The 22,831-nt window shown below is 37.3% G+C and overlaps 1 protein-coding gene across 1 annotated transcript in view; it reads right to left on the bottom strand.

Annotated features, from left to right (window-relative positions):
* UBR1 (ubiquitin protein ligase E3 component n-recognin 1) overlaps positions 1–22,831 on the bottom strand; it is a 127,291-nt gene that overhangs the window by 8,708 nt on the left and 95,752 nt on the right. Inside the window, exons 35-44 of the mRNA XM_024568473.4 lie at positions 21,280–21,428; positions 16,119–16,174; positions 15,004–15,100; positions 11,551–11,618; positions 10,418–10,568; positions 9,913–10,000; positions 8,165–8,298; positions 6,455–6,563; positions 4,696–4,752; positions 2,443–2,520 (exon numbers count right to left, since the gene is read on the bottom strand). Coding sequence (XP_024424241.2) covers positions 2,443–2,520; positions 4,696–4,752; positions 6,455–6,563; positions 8,165–8,298; positions 9,913–10,000; positions 10,418–10,568; positions 11,551–11,618; positions 15,004–15,100; positions 16,119–16,174; positions 21,280–21,428 — 987 coding nt within the window. The remainder of the gene's footprint in view (positions 1–2,442; positions 2,521–4,695; positions 4,753–6,454; positions 6,564–8,164; positions 8,299–9,912; positions 10,001–10,417; positions 10,569–11,550; positions 11,619–15,003; positions 15,101–16,118; positions 16,175–21,279; positions 21,429–22,831) is intronic.

A 22,831-nucleotide genomic window follows, 5' to 3' on the forward strand; every position in this document is an offset into this window, starting at 1 on the left:
AAAGTATTTACAATTTATTCTCTGACCCCCAGTTTCTTAGGCAAGATAAGAAAACCACCACTGTCTACAGGGGAGTAAAGGGACTCTCTGCATAGGCACTCCCTTCCTGTCTCCCGTAGATGAGCAGACTATTTTCACTTCCAGGGGGTTGCTGCAGAATGTAATTATAGCTTTTTAAAGAAAATAAAGCCAACATCTTCTTTCACCTTTAGCAGAGGATGGCTAAGTCTGAGTCACTAGCCATCTTACAGAGGAAAATGGGGGTGATGTCTAAAGTATAATAACTGAGCAGCCATCCTACACTAGAGATGGCACAGTCTTAATGTAAACCGGTAGTGACAGTAAAATTGGAAGAGATCATAATAAGGTTTATTTTAATTTTTACTTGACACCAGTAAGTAGTAATATCATCCGGGAGGATCTTCACTGTCATTAATGACTAACACTCTTTTCAGATCCTCCTAAGAGCCAACAGCATGATAAACACCTTTTAATACCTGGGAGGTAACACCTATTCACTGGGCTTCTGCAGTGGCAATGCAGCCCTAAGATTAGGAAAATCACTGATCCTAGAGCTAGATGCAATCTTTGAAAAAATCCAGGTAATTTTTTGAGGGCTGAGAGATAAAGCGACACAACCACTTCTTTAGTTGGTTGATCTTAATCCTGTATGAGACAGGTGTCAAGGAACCAACACCAAGATCAATTCTATCTGGGTAACAGAGGCTGGAATGCTAGCTGCCAAGCCCTGACTAGGCCATTTAAACCCCCTGGCTTCATGGCTCAAAGCATTCCTTAGTCATTTATGTAGGGCAGAGATTGTCAAAGTAGGCCAAAGAAAGCCTCTTCAAGCCCTCAAAACGATTTTAAACTGCAATCCCTTACATTGATTCTTTCAAATGAAAGCAGGTTATTTAACCTATGAGTAAGGACTACTAATTGTTACCTTGTACACTAATTGGTATCTTTAAAAAAAAATTTAAGAGTTAGTTGTGTTTATGGGGGGATTTCTAATTAAATTAAGTTTACGAAGAAGTTTGGCTGCAGGACAATGCTTAGTAACATTACAAAACTCCTAACTGAGCTTTGGAATTCCTGCAAGTTGAGGAAAGGAAGCTCTGTTACTAGTACATCATCAATAAAGTGCTGAATGGGCTTCAACTTTCAGGCTGCTGAGATTCTGCCTTTTAATTGTAAGTCACTGCTAGTTTCACGTCATCATTATCAATCTGGTTTGCTATGGGTGGTAGTGTATTGCCACCCAAGTGTCAAGGATACAAAATTGCATCAACAGTAATTTTGACTCATTATTTTCAAGGCATGATACACTGTGATTCAAATATGAAATATTCACATACCAATGGCTAAAGCAGATACAAGGTATGAATATAATTTCTCCACTCAGTGACATCTCACTGGTGGTGTTCTGCTCACGAATTCATGCTACTCAAATAATTTATATAGTGAGGTAAGTGTAAAAAAAAAAATTATCATTAACTGTATAGGACATTATTTTATCATAGAGAATCATGTGTTTAAGCTCATATTATTCTCTTACAAAAGTAACTGAGAGGTAATTCACACATGGTATTAGTAGTAAGCAGAACATAACTTATTTATTTTGCTTCTCATCAGTCCCAATTATCCAGTATTTTTTTTTTTATTTTGAAAGTGATCAGTGAAAAGGAAGAGGAAGATAAAGGACAGTTTGAGAAACACTGCTTTATAGTAGTGTTTCTAAACTGATTGAAGTAGAGGGGACGTGGTACCAAAAAAGACCAAGGGAATGTCCTCCCTCTTTCCATTATCCGTACTTGAACCTGAGTTACAATGCTATTAGCTGTTCTACTATTATAATGGGAGTCTATATAGATTTTGTTTGGGAAAAAAAAAAGGTTCTTCAGTGTTATTTCAGTGAATGAATGTGGTCACCACACTGTAATGCATGTAAAACAGTGTTTAAAGACATAGGAATAAACAATCAGAATACTAGAGAGAGAAAGTTCTTGAATCTTTAAAAAAATTGAGGAGGGATGTTATAGAAGATGGTGGAGTGGAACTCAGGAATCAGTTCCTCTCCTGAAACAACTATTGATCGGGCAAGAACTGTCTGAAGCAACTATTTTGGAACTGTGGAGTAGAGATGAACCCTTGCACTGACAACTGACAGAGAGGAAGGGGGAGGAGGGACTCTTTGAAAGAAGGGGAAGGGATTAGCCAAAGAACATATATGCGTAACCCATGGACACAGACAACAGTGTGGTGATGGCCAGAGGGAAGGGGGCAAAGGGGCTGGGTGCAGGTAGGCAAAAGGGAAGAAAATAAGGATATCTGTAATAGCATCAATAATAAAAATAAAGGAAAAAATACAATAAAATAAGTTTGCTAGTGATATATACCACCTGCAAGCTCAAAAAACTTAAAATATATATTTCTTCTTACCTGAAATGAGAAGCTTGATTTAGGAGGCAGCTATAGTCATCAGGAAGCTCTATCAATCTATTTCTTTTTCTAGGGTACCTAAAAATGTAATTTAAAAGGCAATTTTATTTATCAGGAAATAAGCCCAGATCAAAAATTGACCAGTGAAAGAATGTCTTACAGATCTATACTTGCAATCCACGGTAATTCCCACTATTGGCTAGATTAACCCAAATTTCTCAGCCTAGAATTCCAAATCCTTCATCAGCTGGGTTCCTTTCCCAACTCAACTCCCACTATTTCTTAAGACTAAATTGTTCCAGCTAGATTTCTATATTGTCTAGGAGGGTAACATAAAGTCGTGGTTAAGAACACAACCTTTGAAATCAGACAGACTCAGTTACAAATCCTAAATTCTGTAACACTTGATAAGTCACTGAACCTAAGCCTGTATTCCCTGGTCTGAAACTGAGAATTAATATATTATACTTTCTTAAATGTAAGGCATATCATTAATTTAATAACACATTTTGGGGGGGACATCAAAGATTCATGATGATTTAAGAAATTTTATATGAATATCAAGAAACCTCAAGGAGCTGTTGAAGGCTCAATAAGAAACTGAAGGGAAACATAATATACTCAGTACTTGATGAATATTTGCAAATGTTATTATTCATTGTCACCATAGTAAATACAACAAAAACCTTGCTTGCATGCCTTGGGGAAAGTCACCTGAATAACGTAAAATTCTTTTCTAAAACCTCAAGCAGTTTAAATTCTATATTGCCTTCTACATTCAGCTAAAAATGATCTCCTCTAAGACTAACCTTGTATCATTAAGAATCTTTAACCCTTTAAATTTCTATAGCATTAACAGTATATATTCCATATATAAGGGTGCACAAAAGTAGGTTATCAGCCATCTTTACCTAAAAGATAAATAATAAGTAAGGCTACAAAATAATAACAATAAGACAAATAATGCAAATAAATAATAGAATTAATACATAAATAAAAGAATAAATTGTGTTTCACCTACTCACAACTGTAAACCTACTTTCACCCACCTCTGTATTATCATACTTTATCTTATGTCTTGAATTTATGTACATAATTCATTTGTAAACTACCCATCACCAAAAGCTCTATGTGTTGTGTCTTTGAACTCTCCCAGAGTATTAAGTACCATGCTGGCAAAATAGCAGACATCTAAAAGGCATCAATGAATTGGAATAAAGGAAAAATGGTATGAGATTAACAGTCCTAAAATACGCACTCATCTTTTAAACTTTTCTCTCTACTCCAAGATCTTTCTTTTCTTGGTGATGTGAATATTACTATATCTAAGCACAAGGGCTAGACCTATAATCTCTAAATCACTGACACTGGGTTAAAGGGTGGGTAGATATGCACACTTACAGGGACGGTGGACGTGTTTAAGGGGTGAGAAAAGATAAGAAAAGAAGGTGGCAAATGTGGACTGTATCATACTGTTTGCTTCAGCCATAGAAGAATGGTACTGGTGTTAGTATTTAAGGCTGGGGGTCAACTCCTCTGCTTGCTTATTGATGCAATTCAATCTGAATAAAAATCAGACACTGTACATCATGTAAGCCAGGTTCTGGAGGGCTTACACAGAAGATAAGCATGCAGTTCTGGCCCTTGTTGAGTTTACTCCTTAGTGATGTAGGGTGTTGGCAGATACACATGCTCACACGTCAACACACATAGGAGGAAACATGCAAGGACTGGCTTCTGGGAGGAGCTGATATTTAAATTGGTTCTAGAGGAAGAGGTGGATTTTGACTGAGCCATAACTTAAGGGATATAGGAGGGCTAAAGCAAAGTTTTGTTGGGGAGTCTTAAAGCACATAGATAGGAAGGGAAGAGGAGAGGAAATAGTTCTATTTATATCTTACTGTGTTCTCAAAGGAAAAAAGTACTTCATAGGAATAATGTCAGTACCCTCTGATTTTAATATACCAACTGCTCCAAGATGCCATCTCTTCTTTTGCCTTTTAATAGGCTTGCAATAGCTTAAGGAAGAGGAGCCTGGTGGCATCAAACTACTTGGAAAATGGGCAGCCACTCCAAGAAAAACAAATGTAGGAGGAATCCAATTTCTGGCAAAGACCTAACGTAACAGAAATGGAGGAAACAATGTACTGAGTGAGAATGAAGATGACAAACTAGAAAGCATGCTCGATAGGCCAACTAGTTTTGGAAACACAATTTGTTGATGGGTGAAAAGAATCGAAAGGTAAAACCAACCTGACTACAGCGCTCTTTTGCTTCCAAGAGTTTAGTAAGGCAGGATCCGCACACCACCTATATGAGGAGCCAAGAGAAAAGGCAAATGGGACATCACAACTTTAGTACAAAATTCATCATCGAACTACTCTCTCCAAATCTTTCTGTCCCTTCTTTCCAAGTTCCTTCTTCTAGACTTCTTTTATCTTATATCTTGCCCCTTTTCTCCCCTACTTTTTTTGTATCTTCCTATTTATTTACCCCCTCTTTTCATTAATTTCTTTTTAAAAGGGTTTATCAATCAAGGTTCTGCTAGAAAAATAAAAAACATTCTAAGTACTTCAACAAGAGGGACTTTAATAACAGGGACTGGTAATAAAAAGTGATAGAAGGGCTGAGAAGACAATCAGGAGACAAAATGACAAGGCAACCCAAAAATCAGCCAATAAGCAGAGGCTCCCACCTCTCCTAGGCTGGAGAAAGAAAAGGAAATAATGGTATTACTGAAGGCCAGGGGCTAGGGTTCTCAGTGGATGCTGGAACCACAGCAGCCTTGTCTGGTGGGTAATGGAGCCAGAGAAAAGCTACAGCCACTGCCAGAGATGCCCCACAAGGCAGAGAGAGGCAGTCCAAGGCTTTTCTCATCCTCCCAGCTTCCAATATCCTGCCGTGCCTCCCACTGACTGAACGAAGGCAGAAGCCAACTGACAAGGGAAGGGAGACTGGGAAGGCCTGCCAGGGTCAGTCTCTCCTGCATTACAGAGTATGGGATGAGGAGGAAAGGCTTTAAGGCAAGCAGGGCCAGGAATGGTACAAAGGGCAAGGGCTTTCTGTTTCAAAGTTTAAACTTTAATCACTTACTATTCTAGACATAGCAAGTTCAAAATGTATCAATTTCAAGAATATAAAAGTAAAATTAGTATAACTTACTGTGATTATCATACTCAACACAAAGCATGATACTGATTTTTCTGACCCACTTTGATTCATTTTTAACTAGAGATCAGAATACCTCATGAAAAAGGAGGAAACAGAAAAGAACCTAACAGAAGAGATGAGAGCACAGAGAAGGGTGACAGAAGACAGGCAGACACTCACACAAATCCTGACCTGGGTATGGAAGGGGAAAAAACACTGGTTAAAGAAAAAGGGAGACAAATTGAAGAGACTAAAGAAAGTCATGGGGGAAATAAAGTAAGAGTAACACAAAGTTGATTATAAAAATGACTGAAAATGGTGGCAGTAACGATTAGGGTGAGGAGACTGGAGGGTGAAGAGTGACCAGGAAGGCCAGTAAGTAATGGAGTAGAAAAATATTTTTTCTGAAAGAAAGACACATGTGTCCCCGGGAAGTTTAACGTGCCTAATGACACGTCTTTCTTCCTCAGGCACCCTCCTAAGATGTGTGCTACCATGTGAGATGTGCTACGGTTTGGGATATAGCCCCCAAAAGGGCTCTTTTAACACTATGGCTGCTGACAGCATGACTTTACCAATGCACCCCCCGGACCCCCCACCAATTTAAAACAGATGATGAGACAGTAGCTATGGGGACAATAAGTACAATGAATGTTAGTCATGGTGGAGCAAGTAGAAATTCCATCTACCCATGGCTGTCAGTCTTATCCCCAATTCCTTTAGTGGGTGAATTAGGAACCTCCTATATTTTTGCCATCCCCTTCAATCAATGCTGATGAATTTAAAAGCTGGCAAGTAATTTTAATTTAAAATTTCCAAACTGCATAATTAACTCAACAATGATATTTTGTCCCCACAGTACCTCTGGAGGAGGGGCTTTATGGTATGCCAATATTCCTGGAAAAGTAGGAATAAATTTGTGGGTAAAGATAGATAGCTACAGAGTGCACTGTACTCTCCTTCTGCAGAATCTGCAAGAGAATAAAAATACATTCAATAAGCACACTGTTCTCACCTGGTTAACCTGTTAATACAGTTTCTTCACTGTTTATGTCCATTTCTGTACTCTCTCTATAGAGTATATCTTGTACTCTCTAAAACAGTGGGTGGCAAATAAACTAAAGTGATCCTTTTAAAACATAAATCTGATTGAGTCATTCTCCTGATGAGATGTGTCCAATGTGAAACCACCACATGATATGAAATACAAAGTCCTTACTGTAGCATAAAAACCCTTTGAAATTACATTCAAAGGGCTGAATGTAATTTCAACTCTTTAACAGTTAAGGAGTAGTTACGTTTATACAGTCCTAAAATTATTTTGGCCCTTTGAAGGCAACTACGAGGCTGATGTGGCCCCCGGTGAAAATGAGTTTGACACCCCTGCCGTGCATGACCTGCCCCTGGATGCCTCCTGGACCTCATTTCCTACCACCCTCCCTCCTGTTCATTATGCTTCAGCCACATTCTTCTCTTTACTATTCTTTAACTCATCAAAGCAAAGCCTTTCCATTTAGTGTTCCTTCTGCTTAGGAGTACTCTTCCATCAACCTACCCAGTTCAACCCAGTACTCTTTCTTCAATGTCTCCTCACAGAAAAATCCTTCCATGACTATCTACCTAAAAGAATTATCCATTCTGGTTCCAGCATTCTCTATGTGCATGATCTGCTTTATTCTTCTTTGTAGCACTTGTCACCATTTGACATACCTATTAATCTGTTTATATTTGGTTTCCTCCTAATAAAACAAAGGATTTTAACTGCCATGTTACAGCAGCAACTAGATAAATTAATACATGATTTTTTAAAACTGCAAACAACAGATCTGTAATGGTAGTAACTACTTGGAAAGTAGCATCCTATTTTACATAGGATCAGGACAAACCTAGATCCATAAACCCTACTAAATTGAGTTCAAGATAAAAACAACAACAACAAAAAAACACAACTGATAGCCCATAAAGCTGACCTGGTCAGTGTAATCTAAAGGATAAAAGGAAGAATCTATGAGCAATTTTGGTGACTCTTCCAAAATCATTAGTGTTTGATTTTTACCCATACAAAGTCACAAGTAAGCCTTGTCTACTTTCATCTAGATTTAAAGCAAGTAAAGGAGAAAGAAAATGACTCTGTTAAACATACATGGCCTTGGTTTGATACTGCAGTCCTTTCCCAGGAGCATTTTAATTTTTTAAAAAGTGACATATGTTCAAAATTTAAATAACAGAGTATACAGTAAAGTTTTCCTTCTCCCTATTCAAACAGTTCTCTTCCCTAAGGGCAACCAATGTTTCCAATTTCTTATATAGCTCACCCTATCAGTTATAATCTGCAAGCAGGCATTTTATAAATTCCAGCACATTAACTATACACAGAAAGGAGCCATAAGTGGGTTTGATAGATTATAATCTGGGTTTTGGCTTGAGCTTTAACCTACACCAGGGCAGGGGCACATACATTCAGAGTGAAGGGATGAAGGGCTGGTGCTGTGAGCTCTCATGCTGTATTCCTGAGGCTGAACATAAGGAAAAAAGTCTTTCATTTACTGCTCTGATCTCATTTTCTACTTACTGGTAAACAGATCTTCAGGTGGAGTTACTCCAAGTAAATAGTGGAAAAACAATGCAGCACAACGAAGGTAAGGGGTGATGCCATTCTTCAATGAGACCCACAAATACCAGCCAGGAATATCACACCCAATGCAGCTAAGAGGCAGTAATTCAAGAACAGAAGAGAATACTGATGAGACTAAAACCCTAGATTTTAAACACCCTTTCAAAATCACAGCTAAGTATTTAAATCAGGGGAGTCCAACCTGTGGCCCTGGGTCAGGATGGCTATGAATGCAGCTCAACACGAAATCATAAAGTTACTTAAAACATTATGGGATTTTGTGTGTGTGTGTGTGATTACGTGTCACAATATATTTAATGTGTGGCCCAAGACAACTCTTCTTCCAGTGTGACCCAGAGACACCAAAAGGTTGGACACCCTGATATTTTAAATATTTTTTAACCTTTTAATTTTTAAACATTTAAAACAAAATATTTAACTAGCTATAGCTTCAGTTTTTAAATCTCCTAATAGTTTCCTAAAGGAAACCACAAATCCTGCATCTTTTACCATGTACATTTTTATTTTATTTTACTTTACTTTAATTCTCACCCAAGGACATTTTTCCATTGCTTTTAGAGAGAGGAAGGGGGTTGGGGAGAGGAGGATAAAGAGAGAGGTACAGAGAGAGAGAGGAACATCAATGTGAGAAAAACACTGACTGGTTGCTCCCATTACACACTCCAACCAGGGATCGAACCTGCAACCAGCTTATGTACTGTCACCAGGAATCGAACCCACAACCTTTTGGTCTACAGGATGATGCTCCAACCAACTGAGCTGCACTGGCCGGAGCTTATCAAATAGATTTTAAGACCAAAAGCTACTTTCTTCTTTTCTGTAATCCTTATGATGAAATGTGGAGCAGATATATTTATTAGCAACTAACCAAAGTAGCTAAATTAGCTAAAAATAATTAATACCTTCCTGATTTCTGTATTAAAATTAACTGGTAACTTGTAGGGCAGTAAACTATTTTATATGATATTGTAATGGTAGGACACAAAGAGTGAACCCTAGTGTAAACTATGGACTTCAGTTAATAACAACATATTAATATTGTTTGATCAAATGTATAGTAGTAAAGCAAGATGTTAATAATAGGGAAATTGGAAGAGGGAGGGAGTAAATGGGAACGCTACATTTCTGTTCAATTTTTTTGTAAACCTAAAACAGCTCTAAATAATGGCCTATTAACATTCAGTACCCAAAATAAGAAAAAAAAAAGACTTGTGAGGAAGAAGAAAATGAAGAGGGGGCAGCAGGTGAAGCTCAGCAGATCACTCTATTGTACTTTAGGTTGTAACCTCTGCATTGTCAATATGTTTCAGATATTATTCGTAACAGCCTTGAAAATAAACCCCTCTAATTAGTTAAGTTCATCAACTATACAAATTGCTTTAAAAGGACAAACAACCTATTTTCTATTTTCTACCTTTATTTAAATTTAAAATGCTGTCATTTGTTAAAAATTCTATCATCCTTTGCCTATATTCCCATAACAGTTTATATGAGTAAAGATGTGCCAAAACTTGTTTCAGTCTTAGAAACACATAAATGGCTAGCTGTTATTCCAAAAGCCCTTAACTCCTTTTTAAAAATCGGAATTAAAATGGTTCAAAAGTTATACTGTCAAACAACCAAACAAAGATGTGGAAATATCAAAATACTGAAGCAGATTAAACGCATGGACTACAGCTACTCACCCAGTTATATACTGAGAAACTTCTGCCAAAAAAGAAGATGCAGAATGAGCCTCTTCACTGTCTTCTTGAACCTGAGCAAGGGGGAGGCCTGAAAAAGAAATTTTGAAAGCTAAATCTATAAACTGGCTATTCAATTTATAAATTACACCTCAATTTAGTGGTTTCAGGATAATAAATAATGTCTAGTCAAGTGAGGTTCTTTCACTTGTTCTTAATCTAAATAGTTGATTCTGATGTTAAAACTATTAGGTAAACTTTACCAGTATATTACGTGGAGAAACAGCAAAATCACAGCCTTGTGAAACATGGATATTTAATAAATATTTATTGTTATATAAGAATTTATAATTATATATATTTAAATAGCATCCATAAAGAAACGAATGATCCTTCAACAGACATAATATAGAACTTAGCAATATATGATTAACCACAAGCACAATTAATTTTGCCAATAAATCATGAGCAAATGTTATGTACAGTTAACAAACGATGGGAACTCTACCTGTGTCTATGGTAAGAAGTATCTGAAGCATGTGTGCCATGGTAATCAGATGGAAGAGATACAGGTGGTTATAGGAAGAACTAACTGATGAAGGCTGCAGATCAACAGTGTCATCCCAATACAAGGATGGGAATGCTAACACAGCACCTACCTATGAGAGAAAATGGGTATCAACATGAGTAACAACAGAGAACAACACAAATTAATCTCATAATTAAATGTAAAGGGCACTAGAAGCTACAGTGTTTGTGTGTTTTTTAAAAATAACCATAATATTTTTCCAAGTTATTCAACAAAATACCTTATAATATATTATACCACAAATGAAAGACAAAAGTCATCACCAAATAGGTTATCCCTTTGCTGGGTCTACTTATTCTAGTTCTAGGTAGTGGTCTCGAACCCTGTGGGGTTCAGAAGATTCAACATTACAATCACTGTTTAATGTTACATTCAACATTAAAATCACACTGATACACAGGCCTCACCCCAGTACAACCAAATCAAATTCTCAGGGGTTAGGGCCCAGTTCACTAGCACTCTTTTCAATCACTGGGTAGAGGTCTGGGAAATGAGGGATGAGGATAATGGCTAACAAAAACTCCATGCTCCCAGTCTCACCACTGTTCTCCCTAGTGACCTTGATTGGAGGAATGAAATCATGACAGGGATAAAAACGTTCTTCAAGAAACTCACAAAACAGCTGCCACCCATCCATAGGTGTTTGGGGGAAGCCTAGCTGTGTCCATGGCTGTTCCCTCGCACCAAATAACTAATAGTTTTAAGATAGCTAATGGTGTCATTCACTGCTTACAATATAAATAAACTAGGAAAAAGGGGGAGAGGGAAAGCATTATCTATTAGAAGAAATTTGCTTGTATAGACACCAACTAATTATAATCAATCATGGTAGGACCTATTATATAAAGAGTAAATGTGCTTTCATTTTTAAAGTGATTTTGATGGTCTCAGTGAAATCTGTATCTATCTGTAAACAAAATGGACAAAAGAGACAAATTCATAGTTTGAACACCAATAATTTATAATATTGAACAAGGAGCATCAGTTTGAATGAGGAAAACACATAAAATTATAAACTTGAGTGACTTGATAAAATTTTATTGAACACTTACCAGTACATGAAATAGATCTATAGATAGAAGGCAAGGTGTATCTTCTGATTTTAGGTTAGGAAGAACAACTAAAATAAATAAATAATTATAATTCAGTCAGTAAAACAGCAATGTAGTTAATATAAAGCAAAATATAAACATCTAAAACAAAAATTATTTATAAAATAAACTGATACAGTGGTACATTATACCTTTAGGATATGGGAACCATAATTAAATATAAACTAAACTGAGAAAAGGCTCCTAGAAGGCCTTGGATTCAATTTAAGAATTAAACAATAAGATAGAGAAGGAAAGGTAAATAAATTAAGATAACTCAAATAGAGATTGTTCAATCTCTATTTGCTGAATGAATAAGAATTAGTTTTATACAATGTTCCCTACTACTTTTTTCCCCTTAACTACAAATTTCTAAATGTTCTGTGATAAAATATGTGAATAAATTTGAGGTGGGAAGCAGAGAGAGCATGCAATGTAGTAGTGTAAGTAAAATGAGGATGGAGAAGATCCTCCTGACAAAGTAACGATTTATATGGACTGAGGACTGGGAGGAACTGCAAATACTGTCTTTCTAATTTGGTCAGTGTCTAAGTTCACAAGTGAGGGAAACAGTGACAAGGAAGTAACACCAAGAATTTAAAACAACAGTAAGGGTTGTGTACATATAGAAATGAGGAGATTAACTGTATTTCAATAAAGCTATTATTTTTGCAAAGGAAGGTGAGAAAACTTCTTCCACATTAGGTCAATTTCTTAACGCTAGGTACAAGAGTTTAAACAAAAAGCATTCAAGTTAAGAGCATAGGTGCTGGAGTCAGAAATGGGTTCCAACACTGGTTGTGATTATTTGTCATAGGCAAGGGACTTAACTAAATTTACAGTATACACAAAATTCTGGGGAGGTTCACTAACATATGCATTTAAAACATTTATCCCAAACCTGGCATATAGTAACCATTCAATAAATGTTTTTGATATTGGCTTTACAAAACAAACTAAAGTGGTCACAGGGCTTTGTCATTAACCAGATGTTTGTTCTTGAAAGTCACCTGAGGTTTCTAGCTCTCACTTCCTCATACTAAGATTTTTCAGTAATATTTCTGATATATCAGTTAACATGTCCACGACACTACCTATATTCTTTTCTTCTGTGCTATAAATTGTTTTGTTCTCGGGACATTGTAATAACTCCTAATTCCTCCTAATTCTATCACCTTTTCTGCCACTTTATCTGCCATCAACTTTTCTTTCTTTAAGATTTTACTTATTTACTTTTAGAGGGGGGGGAAGAGAAGGAGAAAGAGAGGTAGAGAAACATTAATGTGAGAGAGAAGTATTGATTGGTTACCTCCTGCACCCACCCCAACTGGGACCAAACCTGCAACCCAGGCCTGTGTCCTGACCAGGAATCAAATGGGAGACCCCTTGCCTCAGGGGAGGCCGCCCAAACGACTGAGCTTTCATGGGAAAGGGCTGCCACCAATTTTTCTTATAAACTCCCTTTAACATTTCATAAGTAAGGGCTTGGTGATGATGAACTCCTTTAACTTGACTTTATCTGAGAAGCACTTTATCTTCCCTTTCATTCTAAATGAAAGCTTTGCTGGATACAGTAATCTTGGATGTAGGTCCTTGCCTTTCATGACTTGGAATACTTCTTGCCAGCCCCTTCTTGCCTGTAAGGTCTCTTTTGAGAAATCAGCTGACAGTCTTATGGGAACTCCTTGCAGGTAACTGTGTTCTTTTCTCTTGCTGCTTCTAAGATTCTCTCCTTCTGCTTAATCTTGGGTAATGTAATTATGATGTGCCTTGGTGTGTTCCTCCTTGGGTCCAACTTCTTTAGGACTCTCTGAGCTTCCTGGACTTCCTGGAAGTCTATTTCCTTTGCCAGATTGGGGAAGTTCTCCTTCATTATTTGTTCAAATAAGTTTTCATTTTTTTGTTCTTCCTCTTCTCCTTCTGGTACCCTTATAATTCGGATGTTGGAATGTTTCAAGATGTCCTGGAGGTTCCTAAGCCTCTCCTCATTCTTTTTGAATTCTTGTTTCTTCATTCTTTTCTGGTTGGATGTTTCTTTCTTCCTTCTGGTCCACACCATTGATTTGAGTCCCAGTTTCCTTCCCATGACTATTGGTTCCCTGTACATTTTCCTTTGATTCTCTTAGCATAGCCTTCACTTTTTCATCTAATTTGTGACCAAATTCAACCAATTCTGTGACCATCCTGATTACTAGTATTTTGAACTGTGCATCTGATAGGTTGGCTATCTCGTTGTTGCTTAGTTGTATTATTTCTGGAGCTTTGATCTGTTCTTTCATTTGGGCCATTTATTTTTTGTGTGTGTTGGTGCGCCTGTTACATAAAGGGGCAGAGCCTTAGGTGTTCACTGGGGCGGGGTAATGCTGGTGGCTGTGCTGTGACGCTGTACGTGGGGGAGGGGCCGAGAGGGAGCAATGGAGCCCGCTCCACTCTCTGCTGGATTTCAGTCACTCCCTCCCCTACCCACAAACTGGGTCCCTCTGGTGCTGCTTCCCGAGTGGGTGGGTTTGTGCACGCTCTAGGCCCCTGTGGGTCTCTCCAATGAACTCTCCTGTGAGGCTGGGAGTTTCTCCTGCTGCCGCCTGAACACCCATGGGTGTTTTGAATCAGAGGTTTGAGGCTTTATTTTCCCCGTGCTGGAGCCGTGGGTTGCGTGGTCTGCTTCGCTCCCCCACTGTTCCTCCCGGTTTATCTATGTGCGAATGTGGAGCTGCAGGGTCTACCAGCCACTACCTTGTGGGGTCTGCTAGCAGCAGCCTGGCCTGCCCTGTTCCTCAATCCACCACCTCGCTGGGTCCACTAGCCCTTGCCTTGCTGTGAGGCCTCTCCACCTGTCTGCGCGTCTCTGCTCCTCCTACCGGTCTGGATGAGTGTTTCTTCTTTATCTCCTTGGTTGTCGGACTTCCCATACAGTTCGATTTTCTGTCAGTTCTGGTTTTTTGTTTTTAAATTGTTGTTGTCCTTCTTTTGGTTGTGCGAGGTGGCACAATGTGTCCACCTACGCCTCCATCTTCCTGAGATTACATTTTTATTATTTTACATAACTTTGTCTTGATTCACCAGCAAAACTGTAAAATGATCTTCCATGTCATTGTTCCCCTTTCTAACCACATTGGGATATAAAGATGTTAGTGGTTGTGGGTGCTGGTTCAACAAAATCTCTACGTGTGTATAAGGGACATATTCTTAAAATATCTAGAAAACATCTGATACTTAAAAAAAATCAGGTATTACAGAGACAACTGTATGTTTTATTTTATTTTTTGTTTTTGTGAGCATTCAAAATGAGTGCAGTGTGTGGTTTCCTAACAAAATACACTGCCATAATTGAGATGGAAAAGACATGTATATAATAATAATATAATAATAGTAACAATAACAATAACAATAATAGTAACTCATAGCAGGCTCTACCTGATAGGAGACGAATCAGGTGTTTCTGTATCAGGACTTGAGGACAGGTGCTCCTCTGTGCAATGGCAAACTGCATTAATGCTTTCAGGCCATTATGCTGATTGTAAGAGAGAGGAATATAAAAGGGGAAGATAATAGATCCAAGTCACTCACTGTAAAAATAAATCCTAGTCTGTAAGAATTAGTTGCAGACTTACTATATACTGTGCATTCTTACAAATAAATTTCAGTATTTTTAATGCTTCTAAAAAGTTTTATAATCTTGCCAAATTTTTAACAGATTTCCCATGACAAAGAGGTATTAAAGCTATAATCATTTCAATTCTCACTTAAGTATTCATTTTGCCCAGAGTCAATTTCTTAAATGCCTGGTCTAATTTATTCTATTGAGGCCTGTACAAATAAATATATTAATAAAACTTCTAAAATTATGACAAAAAAAACCCTGAATTCAAGGAATAATGCTCCCATTTCCGAAACAGAAAAACTGATCAGAAGCCCATTGTGAATTACAAGTCCCCTGTGCCAGCTGTCAGAAAAATAAGAGGGTAATTGGCTAGGAAGGGAGTGGTCTAAGAAATCCTCAGTTACCCATTCTGTGCTCACAGGGCTCCTGAGCACATTTTCTTGAGTGCTGTTCTGAGGGCCCATATGTTCTAAGGCTGAGCCTGAGCATAGTCCTGTAGTGTCAGGATATGCCCATCAAAGAAGCATGGCTTAGTTTTATTTCTCAATTCAGCATGATGATTTATTTAGAGCTAAGCCAGCATTAGTAATTAATGTTACATGATGATGCAAAGCTAGTGAGAAGGTAAAATGTAGATTTCTAATTTGGCAATAAACAGAGAAGAAATAAACGGAGAAAAACCAACCAGTATCATCTGAAATCTCCCTGAATTACACTGAACCACCAAGACTGAGTGAGCTCTAAAGTATATAATGGCCATTCACTCTCTATGAGACCGAAGTAACTCCTTAAAAAACAAACAAACATAGAATTCTGCTAATTTTACAGAAAAAGCAGTGAATAAAGAATTTTTAAAAAGATAAACCAACTGTGGACTCCCGAAAAAAGCATACTATGAGTTACACGTACCCCATAAGAACATACATACCTGTCTATTTTGAAGTGCTCCAAACAGAGGTTTTCCTTCATCTCCCAAGAGGTTTTCTCAAAGAGTAAGAAAAACAAAAATAATAAATCCTGAATAAACTTGGTTTCCTTCTATCAGATATCCTTTTACTAATTACGTTTTTCATCAGATGATTTGCACTTTTCAAGTTTCATGTTTAAGTCTGTGCCAAAATTTCTAAATTTGGGAGTGAGGGAATGTTATAGAAGCCAAGGTCAGATCACGTACAAATTGCTAACATGAACAATAATTTCCCGGCAGCAATCTATACAGAACACTTGGGAAAAACAAAGCTTCCTGGTTCATTTTTCTATTTTTAATATCTCTTCTATGCAAAATTTTTTAAATAAGTAATTTTTCATACATTTGCAACCTGTTTTTTATTATAATTAACATATAAGTAACAATCTATTGTGCTGAAAAATAATGCACAAGGTAGATGCAAATAAGTTTATTGCTCTTATAGGTAGTATTAAAAAGAACTATAACATTAATAGGGAAAAAGATAAAAATAAAAATACAAAAATATGAATTCAGAAATATACCGGGTCCAGCAGAAGTAATGTCTGCTTGAGTGTGGTTGGTAGGGCAATAAATATGGGTATAAAATTTATAATTTTAATTTGAACATTTCACCAAAAATGTCATATGGTATACTTGAATGTGATATTGTTATGTTACAGAATTATATGCTCATGATTTTGTGATAAAATATTTTATAATAAAAAAGGGACATTATTTGTGCCTGTCCCTATATTCTGCTTTGTTGGCTAGTGTATTATTTCTAAACTACTTTTTATTTCTGTTTTTCATAGATTCTCAGCATCAGATACATCTATGAGGGGGAAGGCTTATTTCCTTTTTTCCATCTTTGAATGTTCCCAACTATGACAACACATTCTGTCTATGTCTCTCCACACTCACAGGGAAAGAGGTAAGTTACTTAACATCTTATGCAATAGGATAAAGTAAAGCATTATGTCCACCGGATGGAAAAGCACTATAGTGAAAACAAGGAACACTATATTAATCAAATAGAGTCCAATTACTAGGTTATAAAACCATATATGAAGATTTAGTCTTGTTCTCCAGTGAATTTCTCATCTTTTATGACAAAACTGTGACTTTTTTAATGTTTATTGTCTAAACATAAATTCTTGATTACTAATGCTTATACTGAAATGAAAGTCTTCAAGAGAAAGTCAGATTTTTATTCTATTTAAACCTATTGTTACTATTTCTCATTTTACTTAACCTTTGTAAATATAAACCTGTGTATTATATTTTACTCATGACCCAAGTTGGTCAGGTTTAGAACTCCTGAAATTTGTTCACAGAGACTGATGGTGAAATGATTTCATGCTACTTAAGTCAAATCATTAAACTCTCTTGTTACGAAAATATATTTAAACAAACAAAATGTGGCAGACTGCATTAAAAACAACTACCAAAAATATATATTGGAAGTAAAGACAGAAACTGGCTTGGATAAAGATGATATGAAAGAATAACAGTTATTGTTCTTTTTCATATAGTACTGCATATCTCATAACTATAATGAGCAACACTGCTAATTTAAAAAATCTAATTCATTCTTCTTCACTGTTGTACTTTTCTCCCCCTTCCCCACCATCTTTACTGAGGTATAATTGATTTATAGTGTTGTATTGGGTTGGGCAAAACGTCCGTTTAGATTTTTCCATAAAATATGCATTTTTCATTTTTACCAATAACTTTATTGATTTGGATATTAGGAGTATGTCAATTACTCCCACTATTGGCTTCTAGTCAGTAGAGGCCAGGGCTGCTGCTAAACATCTTCCACTGCATAAGACAGCCCTACAGCAAATAACTCTTTGGTCAAAATGTCAATAGTACTAAGAAACTTTGCAAGCCACTTTTGACACATTTCATCAGTCACAGCACCTTCTCCATACACTGCACAAATCTTCTTTTCCATTTCAATTGTGTTTTTACCTTTCTTGAAATAAAAAGCATAATATATAAAAAATGTTGTGTGTTTGGGTGGATATTTGGACGGCTGGCTACCACTGGAAACAGCTGCTTTCCCCAGGAAACAACACTGGTCCAATTTATACAAAAATATAAAACTATGGACTTCCAGTCAAGATGGAGGCATAGGTAAACACACCTCACCTCTGCACACAACTAAAGCAAAAAATACAACTAGACTACAAAACAAATATCACCCAGAATCGTCAGAAAATTGAGTTGTGTGGAAATCTGACAACATAAAGAAGCCACATTCATGCAGACATGTGGGAAGGGTGGGGACGCGGAGAGGCACAGAGATGGGAATGGGCACACCCACCTCCACGTGTGGTAGATAAAAAATGGGAGGGATCCCTTGGGAGCAAGGGATCCCAGGCACAGCCCAGACCACCCAGCCCAGTGTTCCAGTGCCAGGAAGATAAGTCCCCATAATTTATGGCTGTAAAAATCAGTGAGGGGTGGGGATGTGGAGGAAACAGTGGGATTCTCAAGGGACTCTTCTTAAAGGGCCCACAAAAGATTTAGGACTCATACAGACCCACCCCCTCTGGGATGCAGCACCAGGGCAACAGCTGGAAGGGCACCAGAGGCATATGGGAAGAAAGTGAAGTGGGAGTACGGGGAGACATCGTCCTCCTGGGCAAAATTCCAGAGTCCAGGCAGTGGTATTTTCCCTCTCTGAGCCCTCCCTCCACACAGAGCAACAGAGTGGTGACACAGGTTGCCCTGCCCTGACAATTAACTGAGGCTCTGCCCCATACAAGTTACAGGTGTCTCTTCTACAAATAGGCCACAGTATTAAAACAGGGAGTCAAAGCAGCTCCACCTCATACACAGAAACAAACACAGGGAGGCTGCCAAAATGAGGAGACAAAAAAATATGGCTCAAATGAAAAAAAAGATCAAAACTCCAGAAAAAGTAGTAAATGAAATGGAGGTTAGCAAACTATCAGATGCACAGTTCAAAACACTGGTTATCAGGATGCTCCAGGAACTCACTGGGTACTTTAACAGCATAAAAAAACACCCACACAGAAATGAAGGCTGCATTAGGTGAAATAAAGAAAAGACTACACGGACCAACAGTGGAAGGGATGAAGCTGAGAATCAAATCAATGATATGGAACACAAGAAAGGAAAATGCATTCAATCAGAACAGTAGGAAGAAAAAAGGATTAAAAAAAAAAAAACACAAGGATAGGCTTAGGAACCTCTAGGACATCTTTACGTATGAACATCCAAATCACAGGGGCGTCAGAAGGAGAAGAAGAAGAGCAACAAATTGAAAATTTACTTGAAAAAAATAATGAAAGAAAACTTCCCTAATTTGGTGATGGAAATATATATCCAAGCCCCTTTTCATATATATCATGAAATATATATATCATGAGGTACAGAGTCTCAAACAAGATGAACCCAAAGAGGACCACACCAGGACACATCACAATGAAAATGCCAAACGTTAATGATAAAGAGAGAACCTTAAAAGCAGCAAGAGAAAAGCAGAGAGTTACCTACAAGGGAGTTCCCATAAGGCTGTCAACTGATTACTCTAAAGAAACTTTGCAGACTAGAAGGGACTGGTAAGAAGTATTCGAACTGATGAAAAGCAAGGACCTACAACCTAGATTACTCTATCCAGCAAAGCTATCAGTTAGAACTGAAGGGCACATCAAGTGCTTCCCAGACAAGGTAAAACTAAGTAAGTTCATCACCAAGCCATTATTATATGAAGTGCTAAAGAGAATTATATAAGAAAAAGAAGACCTGGGGTGGGGTGGAGGGATGGGGAGAAAAGGCATACAGCTGTAATTGAATAACAATAAAAATTTTAAAAAAAGAAAAAAAATAGAAAAAGAAAAAGAAGATCAAAATGATGAACATTAAAATGGCAATAAATTCACAACTATCAATAATTGAATCCAAACAGCAAAGTAAGCAAACAGGCAGAACGCAAACAGAATCACAGATATAGAGATCATTTGGAGGGTTATCCTTTGGGAGGGGGAAGGGGGAAAATAGGACGAAAGGTGCAGGGATTAAGAGGCACGAATTGGTAAGTACAAAATAGATGGGGATGTTACGAACAGTATAGGTAATAGAGTAGCCAAAGAACTTATATGCATGATCCATGGATATGAACTCAGGGGGAGAATTGCTGGAGGGAATGGGGGTACCAGGTGGGGGGGGCAAAGGGAAAAATATTGGGACAACTATAATACCATAATCAATGAAATATATTTAAAAGGAAAATATATAAAATTATATACATAAAGAATAAGTTTCTAAGACTTTACTTTGTATTAAATGTACCTTTATAATGTTATGACAGAATCTCATTCATAATAAAATGTTCTCAGTTAAAAAAAATGTTTTCGTTAATCTTCAATATTAAAATGGCTGCCCCCAAATTCACCAATATTGGTAAGTTTTTAAAAAATGCACACTGATATGACAGCTGTCACAATACAATCTAACAAAACAGTTTCAAATGACGTTAAAGACAACTAAGCACTACTAGAGCCATTGTACAGAAAAAATGTTAACAGACATTTTGGCCAAACTAATGTAAGTTTAGGGCGTACAACATGCTGCTTTGATTGATACATTTTCTATAGAAAGCTTTTAATACAGCAGGTAATTTTAAAGTAGGCTTCCTTTCAGACTTGGTTAGCTTCTGCCTGCTAATCTGTCTCTCCTGACCACCTCAGTCAGTCTTCCTTTCCATTTTTAGGTGACTTTTAAAATTTTTTTAGGTGATCCCTTTCTTTTTCTCTTTAACATGTAAAAGAAATAATAATTAACTGAATCTTTCTGTAGTGATTCTTCTTCCTTCGAACCTTTTCTTCTTGGCCTTCTAGTATTGTAAATCTGCCATATTTAGAATCTAGCTTGCTTCATGATGTCCATTTCAAATATTTTTTGCTTATGTTGCATATGGACATTATTGTAGTTAAAAACAGATCAATACAAAAATTCCCAGACTAAATGGCATCAGGCTACACTAATCTACTGAAATACTAACAACTAACTATTTGAAGCCATCAGAGAAAAAAAAGGAATAATTTTTAGTCGGTCAATGTTAATTGTTCCTATAAAACCTCCAAACCAGTTCTCTTAGAGGCTGTACCAATTGCCTGAATAGTGAAAGCACATGTGCTCCAGGTCATCATGGGGATTCGAGGGTCTGTTTCATCAGGAGGCACTTTCAGTCCAATTCTATAAACTGTTGTGGCAAAGAGAATGACCATTTCCTTGATGCTATTAGAATATTTTATCCTAAAAATAAAACAGGAAAAACATACAACATTTAGTAAAAGGGACTACCTACTGAGAAGTCTAATTAGGCACTGAAGCAATAAACAATTTAACTCCTTTTGACAAAGTAAACTGCTCTTTGTCAAGTTAAAGATTAAAGCCTCTGCAGTAAATTTAATCACTAAGAAAAAATGGGAGCCCTAGCTGGTGTGGCTCAGTTGGTTGGAGTGTCGTCCCATAACCCTAAAGGTCATGGGCTTGATTCCCAGTCAGGGCACATGCCTGGGTTGCAGGTTCAGTCCCCAGTCAGGATGAGTACAGGAGGCAGCACACGGATGTCTGTCTCTCTTTTGCATAAATGCTTCTCTCCCTCTCTTCCCCTCCCTTCCCCTTTCTCTAAAATTAATGAGCATGTCCTTGGGTAAGGATTAAGAAAAAAAAGAAAGAAGAAAAATGGGAAAAGTAGAACTGTGTCTCCTATAACCAGACAAATCTCTTACAAAATGGTAATGACCCATAATAACTTCACTTCCTATGAAAGATGTAGTAAACGATCACAGCAGAAAAGGGTTCAAGCCCAAATAAAGGGACAGACTAGACAGAGCAGGAATAAAATTCAGAGGAAACGGATCTGACATAACAAGTTTTAGTGTCTGGAAAAAGGACCAAGAAGTACTTTCATGTTAATAAGGTGTGTGTGGGGAGGAGCGGGGGTAGGTGCTAGTAATACCATGTATTTGGAGGGATAATTTCTGGTTTTCTGAACTTCCATTTGTAAAAAGTTAACACGTATTTTCAGTAGCAGTGGGACACATAATATAAACAAGGATCACAACTAGAAAAATTTACCTCAGATAATACTCATTAAATCAAGGGTTGTCAAACTCCTTTTCACCGGGGACCACATCAGCTTCGCAGTTGCCTTCAAGGGCCAAATGTAATTTTAGGACTGAATAAATATGACTACTCCTTAACAGTTAAGCGAGAGCTCAGTGCTGCCGCCGGGTAGAAACAACGTGGAGGGCTGGATTCGGCCTGCAGGCCTCGTGTTTGCCACATACACATTACATAATACCTGATACCTGATTTAGATGTATTTTTCAAAGTGTCTTCACATAAATATCTTTCCAATAATCTTATGATGTAAGTTAGGAAGGAACTGTCTCAATTTTACAAGCAAGAACAATAATTTAGGGAGGGAGAAAGGTGACTTAAGGATTTTCAGGAGTCACAGAAAAAATTAGATGTGACTTAAACTGAGGTCTCTTAAATTCTGCTTTTCTGTAGGTTGTACTAAATAGAAATGGTGTTTTTGTTGCTCAAAAATGGTTAATTATAGGCGTGGTCCACCCTAATAATATATATTACTCTAATATCTCAAACCACTTAATTTTATTAATACAAGTAAAACTCCAGGGAAAAAG

The sequence above is a fragment of the Desmodus rotundus genome, chromosome 7 (assembly GCF_022682495.2).
Source record: "Desmodus rotundus isolate HL8 chromosome 7, HLdesRot8A.1, whole genome shotgun sequence".
Taxonomy (NCBI): domain Eukaryota; kingdom Metazoa; phylum Chordata; class Mammalia; order Chiroptera; family Phyllostomidae; genus Desmodus; species Desmodus rotundus.